Genomic DNA, 7,398 nt, shown 5'->3' on the forward strand with positions numbered 1-7,398 from the left:
GGCTCTGTTTCCCCTTCCCTCTTCTGTGTTCTGGTCAAACTCAATTATATACTTCCTTAAAAAAATTAAGAGTAGGAGGGACCTGTTCTGACTTTCTTTATATATATATATATATATATATATATATATATATATATATATATATATATAGCAAACAAAATAATTAATGGAGAATCTATAGATGCCATCCCATTAACAAAAAAAATCTATCATCGCAGTGATTTAATATAATATTGGAGGTTATGACCAATATTATAAGACCGACATAAAAGAAAGGCATAAGAAATGTATGAATTTGAAAGAGATATATAAATTCCATTACTTGTAGAGAATATAATTAACAGACAAACCTAATAGAATAGTCACATTTTCAAAACTAATAAGAGAATTCAGAAAGCTTTCTACATTTGCGACCAACAATAACACAACAAATTCAAAACTTATGGAACTCTTGCTATATATACCTAATTAGAAAATTAAATAATAGGAAAAAATAAGATATCCCTTAAAATAATAAGATCTAACAGTTTCTAGGAAACAACCTAACACAGAAAGCACAAAATTTTACAGAGAATATTTAAAAACTCTTTAAAAATATAAAGAAAGTTTTGACTGAATGAAGATATACCATGTCCATATTTGGGGTAATTTAACATGATAATTGTACCAGTCTACCTCACATTAGCTTCCAAATTCAATGCAGTCCCAAATCAAATCCCAGCAAGACTTTGGGGAAAAATTGGTATAGTTACTTACATTTATAATGGAAAAAACTTTCATGAATTGCTAATTGCTTTGAAAATCAACTTGAGAAAAAGTGGCAAAGAGAAAGGATTCACCCTATTAGATATTAAGACATACTTTAAAGCCATAGTAATAAAATGGCATGGTATTGTTGTAGGAACTGATAAGTAAAAAACAAGCAACAGAAAGAGAGCTCAGAAATACATTTAAGTGTATATGGTAATTTGATATATGATAAAGATGCCCCTCAAAATATTAGAAAGGCAACAGATTTTTTTTTTACTTTATAGTGAGCTACTTTGCTAATTGAAGAATATAGCTGGATCCTTACCTTATACAATATACAAAGGTAGAATTTAGACAGATTAGACATAAATGGGAGAGGTAAAGCTAAATGTACAGTATTTAATGTAATCTAAGGAGGCAAGCAATTTTTTAAAATGGAAACCCAAAAGCAAAAAAAAATTGGCTTTTACTGTATTATGATTAAAAATTTCTGGTTAACAAAGAATATCATAGACAATGTTAAATGATAGATGACAGATAGATGATATTTAAATCATTAAACCAACAAGGGATTAATATCTAGGATACATAAAAATGACCACTAATTATCAAGGAAAAAAAACAACAAGAAACCCAGTAAAAAAATGGAGGGCCGGCCAAGTGGCGCATTAGTTAAGACCTGGCTTGGGACGCCAGAGAGCCCCAGTTCGGATCCCACATATGAGGGCCAGTGATACTGCCCTCTACAGCTAAGATGCTGAACAACAGCTCAACTTGGAGCTGGGCTGCCATGAGTCGCTGGTGACGGCTTAGGCTGCAACACCTGCTGCAGTGGGTTGCCATGGGCTACCGTGTGTAGCCTGCAGCCAGCACGAGTGGCTGTCCCGAAGCCGGCGATTGATCTGCCTCGCCCGGGAAGAGTGCAATGATGGTGTCAACTAGGGCCAGTGAAACAACGTCCTCCACAACTAGACTGAAGAACAAAAGGACAGCAACTTGTCTGTTCCCCTTCCCCCAATACCCCAATAAAAATCTTAAAAAAAAAAAAAGAAAAATGGAAAAAGGGTATAAATATATGAAGAGTCTCAAAATCACAAATAATAACAAGTATGTCAATAAAAAACAATGAGATGTCACTTTAGCACCACAAGAATTGCAAAAATTATAAAAATGTGTAATACCAAGGGTTACTGATGTTGTAAGCAGATAGGTCTTCTTGTGTACTGTTCTTGAGAGTCTTAATATTACAGACTTCAGTAAGTGGCTTACTTATAAAAGCTTTTTAAAGTCATATTTTGTAATTCTATTCATTGTAGTACTGTGGTGATCATCAATGTACCAATTCAAAAATATTCCCATTTTAAATCAGTATGGAGGTACCTCAAAAATCTGAAAATGGAACTACCTTATGACCCAGCAATCCCACTCTTGGGTATTTATCCAAAAAATCCCAAGACATTAATCCAAAAAAATATATGTACCCCTATGTTCATTGCGGCGTTATTCACAATAGCTAAGACTTGGAAACAACCAAAATGCCCATCGGTAGATGACTGGATTAAGAAACTTTGGTACATTTACACAATGGAGTATTATTCAGCTATAAAGAAGAAGGAAATAGGACCCTTTGCAACAATATGGATGGAACTAGAGAACATTATGCTAAGTGAAATAAGTCAGAGAAAGACAAATATCATATGATCTCACTTATTCGTGGATTCTAAGGAACTGAATGGATGGGAGAAGTGGATGGAGATAGTCTCAGAGACACAGAGGAAGAACTGAGGGTTGTTAGTTGGGAGGGGGTGGGGATGAAGGAGAGGGAAGGGATGAGACAATACAAATTGGTAATGGTAATATGGCCTCAGGGATAGAAAAAGACAGTCCAAGGAATATAATCTATAATGTTGTAAGTATTTCTTAGGGGGCCAGATGGACCCATGTCCTTTTGGGGAGTCCACTTCATAGTCGATGTAGAGGCCTGACCACTGCATTGTATTTCTGAAACTGATGTTGAATAATACTGTATGTCAACTATAATTATATATATACATATAGTCTCGGGACATGGAGTAGAGAGCGGGAACGGATTCAATGGAATTGTAATAGATAAGCATGATATCGGGTGTGGGAGGGCAATAGATGGGGGGAGGGGGGTTGTTACCTGGTGAGGGTGAAAAGGGTAACTAGTGTATTGTTCTGTACACCTGAAACTAACAATAAAAAAATCCCATTTTAATATATATATATATATATATATATATATATTCAGTTTCTATAATGGATGCATGCTTTGTGATTCTTAGAATTACAAATAGTGCTAGAAAATATTTCATATATTTTTGTGTACATGTGAAAGTATATACAAAGGAAAGAAAACACCCAATGCAACTATACTATTTCCTTTGTTATTCTGTGACTACCAGTGTTCTTGAGACAAGAGCTAGAAGATCAACACAAAGATGGTGTGCTGGTGTTGGCTTAGAGTTAAGGTGAAAAGGACAAATAACCCTTTATTGAGCTCCAGAGTGTACCAGGTACCAAGCTGGGCACTTTAAGTTGTCTCATTGAATCTGTACAACGTTATGAGGAATTAGGTATTATTATCCTATTGTATGGAAAACGAAAGAGGTTCAGAGGGGTTAAATAAGTTAAACAATATTAGAACCCTGGTCTGTTTGGGCTGGTGCTTTTTCACATTAACAGTTTGAAACTGACAAACAAAGCTGGAGAAAACTTGGTTAGCAAACATCAAAAAGTAGACTGACAGAGATAAGTTTATTGAACTTGTATTTTTTCTGCTTACCAGGAATGCCTATGCTGATAACAAGTTTAATTGCCTGAGAGATATAAATGCAAAATGTGGTGAAATGAGTGGCTTTATAGTAAGGACTCTGTCTTTTCTGTATTCATTCACATTAAGAAAGAGGTGACCTGTAAACCTTGGTTTTTTTGTCTTTTGTTTTTTTTTTGTTTTGTTTGCCTACCATGGATGATTCTTTTAACTGGGCTGAAATCTACAGACCCCAAAATGCATCTCCAGTGATGAAATTTCAGGTATCAGCCCAAACAGCAGGGGAGGTATTTTATTATGCAGGGGTGAGAGGAGTGTTGGGGAACTTCTTAAGTCTCTAAATTAAATCAAATATGCAATTGTCTTCTCTGCCTCCATGTGTTAACAATTTTGATTATTAGAGAAATAACACTGGTTTTTGCTGATACACATAGAGATTGTTTTTAGAAATAGATATGTTTTGGAAATTAACATTGGGACAATTTGGGGGTTTTTTAAGGTTTTTTTTAATGCAGCTATGAAGTATTTATTAAGAGAGAAAATTTTAAACTAAACAACTTTCTCTTTTTCCTTGCAGCAGAGACATATGGAAGGACCATTTCTTCAAAAATGAGCATCACGCATGAGGAGGTTTTTTTTTCTAATAGTAACTCTGAGGCCTGGGGCTGACAAGATGGGCTTAGAGAACCTCTTGCCTCCTCAGCAGCTCCGGCTCATTGTGATTGGGCTTTCTCTGCTGTCTTTGGCAGAGACATACGGGTTCAGTAAATGTACACAGTATGAATTGGACATTCACCATGTGTTCTGCATTCGGAGGAAAATCACCAACTTGACAGATGCCATTTGTGACATCCCTGGATACACTACTCACCTCAACCTGACACAAAACCAAATTCAGATCCTTCCTTCCTATTGCTTCACTAATTTGTCTGCTCTGGTGGACTTGCGACTGGAGTGGAATTCCATTTGGAAGATTGAGGAGAGGGCCTTTTGGGGACTTGAAAATCTGACCTATTTGAACTTAGTAGAAAATAAGATTCAAAGTGTGAACAACTTTTTTGAGGGCCTGTCTAACCTGGAGACTTTGCTCCTGAGCCATAATCGAATTACCCATATTCACAAAAATGCCTTTGTCCCTCTTGTCAAATTGAAACATTTAAGCTTATCTAGAAACTCCATTACCAATTTTTCTAATATTCTTGAAGCTGTCCAGCATCTTTGCCACCTGGAACACCTTGATCTTACTAACAATAGCATTGTTTCCTTGGACCACAGCCCCAGGTCATTGGTCTCTCTGACCCTGTTGAGCCTGCAGGGGAACAAACTAAAGGAGTTAAATTTCTCTGCTTTGTCACTGCCTAATCTGACCACTCTGGATGTCTCTCAGAATAGCAATGGAGTCATCCAGCCTAGAGTCATTCAGAATGTGGCTCTGGAAACTCTGCCCCAACTGAAGAGATTGAATTTGAGTGGAACATTGGTGAAACTAGAGAATCTTCCAGCCAAACATCTACAGAATCTAAGGGAAATGGACCTTAGTAACCGAGATTTTAGACGTGTTCATCTAAATTTGAGCACAGTATGTCACCTCCTCAGAAACTTGCCCTTATTAGAGGTTTTGGTTTTTAGGAAAAAAGGCACCGACGCAGGGGGCATAAAGTACCTTGCCAACTGTACCAAGCTTTTGTCCCTTGACCTGAGCCAAAACGATGATCTGGTTCACCTCAATGACAGTGAGTTTGATGCTATGCCCAGCCTCCAAAGGCTGAATTTAAATAAGTGCCAACTTTCTTTTATCAGCAACAGGACCTGGATTGCCCTCCAGAACTTGACAGCTCTAGACCTCAGGCACAACAAATTTAACAGATTTCCAGATTTTGCGTTTTCACCCTTGAAACACCTACAATCTCTCTTTCTCTCTAAAAATCCCATTACAGAACTCAATAATATGTCCTTCTATGGACTGTATTCATTAAAGGAGCTCAACTTGGCTGGGTGCTGGATAGTGAAAATTGACAGATACTCCTTTGCTCAACTTCCAAATTTAGAGAGTTTAGACCTTGGAGGCAATAATATTCGAACTCTGAAGACCAGAACTTTTCAGTTTCTGAAGAAACTCCAAGTTCTGATTCTCTCCAAGAACCGCCTGACTGTTATAGAGAAGAATGCATTTTCTGGCCTTACTTACCTCTGTAAACTTGACCTGGCATACAATATCTTATCAAGTTTTCAGGTAGGCCTTTTTTTGGGCCTTGAAAATCTAGAAGTTTTGAATCTCAGTTTTAATAAAATTACGTATGAAACCACTAGGACCTTGAAATATCCTCCATTTATGAACTTCAAGTCTTTGAAACAACTCAACCTAGAAGGACAAATGCATGGGATTCAAGTTGTTCCAACCAACTTCTTCCAAGGGCTGGATAGCTTGCAGGAGCTACTCTTGGGAAAAAATTCCATGGTATTCTTGGACCACCTCCAATTGGACTCCTTGACTAATCTCACAAAGTTGGATATCTCAGGAACAAAATCTGGAGACCGAAGTCTCTATTTAAATATTTCCTTATTCAAAAAACTCAAAAGACTAAAAATGCTGCGCCTGGAAAACAACAACATGGAGTCACTGACTCCTGGCATGTTTTCTGGCTTAGAAAGCCTTCAGGTCTTCTCTTTAAGATTCAACAACCTAAAAGTTGTTAATCAAAGTCATCTGGAGAATCTGAAGTCTCTGATGTACTTTGATCTCTATGGGAACAAACTTCAGTGCAATTGTGACAATGTGTGGCTCAAGAACTGGTCAATAAACACAGCAAATGTCCATATTCCTTACCTCCGGAGCTATCCTTGTCAGCAGCCAAATCCCCAGAGTTTGTTGATAGATTTTGATGATGCTATGTGTAATTTTGACCTGGGAAAGGTTTACTTCTTCTGTTCATTCAGTCTGGTCCTCACAACTATGGTCTTCTCTTGGTTCAGTGCCAAGATGACTGCATCTCTATGGTATGGGCTCTACATATTTCGAGCCTGGTACATGGCCAAGTGGCATAAAACAGAGAAGGAGTTCATCTATGATGCCTTTGTCTCTTTCACTACCACTGATGAGCAGTGGGTATATGAAGAGCTTGTTCCAGCCCTAGAAGAAGGTGGTCAGCCTACCTTTAAGCTCTGTCTTCACCATCGGGACTTTGAACCAGGTGTAGACATCTTTGAGAACATTCAGAATGCCATCAACACCAGCCGGAAAACTTTGTGTGTGGTCAGTAATCACTACCTGCACAGTGAATGGTGCCAGCTTGAAGTACAGCTGGCCAGCATCAAGATGTTCTATGAGCATGAGGATGTTATCATCTTGATCTTCCTGGAAGAGATCCCAAACTACAAGTTATCCAGTTACCACCGACTCAGGAAACTTGTTAATAAGCAGACATTTATCACCTGGCCAGACAGTGCCCATGAGAGGCCACTCTTCTGGGCTCGTGTTAGAAATGCATTGGGCAACAAATCTGTAGAGAGAGACAATGCACAGCTAATTGTGGTCCAATGACTAGAAGGTTTTTTTTTACCTCAAATTCAATGTTGCTCAAGGTGTGTATCAGCTAAGATTGTGACTGAACTTACTTGCTCTGCAGGTAAAAGGACATGAGCTGCACATGATCGTAAGACCCATGATCATTTGGTTAATATCTGTCAGGAAATTGGAAGAGTGAAGGAGGCTGCTTGAGGAAGTTTCAGGAACAGTGTCCCCACTATTCACAGATTATATATCTGAAAAATATATATGTTTTATTAAGGGGAAGACTTGGCAGACAAGTAATCTGAAAAGTCTGGGGATTAGGAGATCCTTCATATGCACTTAA

The 7,398-nt window shown here is 37.8% G+C and overlaps 1 protein-coding gene across 11 annotated transcripts in view; it reads left to right on the plus strand.

The window, feature by feature from the left end:
• The window catches only part of LOC109385651 (toll-like receptor 13), a 22,327-nt gene extending 15,144 nt beyond the window's left edge, over window positions 1-7,183 (plus strand). For all 11 annotated transcript variants that reach the window (XM_019648144.1, XM_019648146.1, XM_019648153.1 and 8 more), the window contains one exon: window positions 4,122-7,183. In XM_019648144.1, the coding sequence (XP_019503689.1) occupies window positions 4,167-7,085 (2,919 nt within the window). In that variant the 5' untranslated portion in view covers window positions 4,122-4,166 and the 3' untranslated portion in view covers window positions 7,086-7,183. The remainder of the gene's footprint in view (window positions 1-4,121) is intronic.
• Window positions 7,184-7,398: the final 215 nt, after the last annotated feature.

Source organism: Hipposideros armiger, unplaced genomic scaffold (genome assembly GCF_001890085.2).
Source record: "Hipposideros armiger isolate ML-2016 unplaced genomic scaffold, ASM189008v1 scaffold_121, whole genome shotgun sequence".
NCBI classification, from domain to species: domain Eukaryota; kingdom Metazoa; phylum Chordata; class Mammalia; order Chiroptera; family Hipposideridae; genus Hipposideros; species Hipposideros armiger.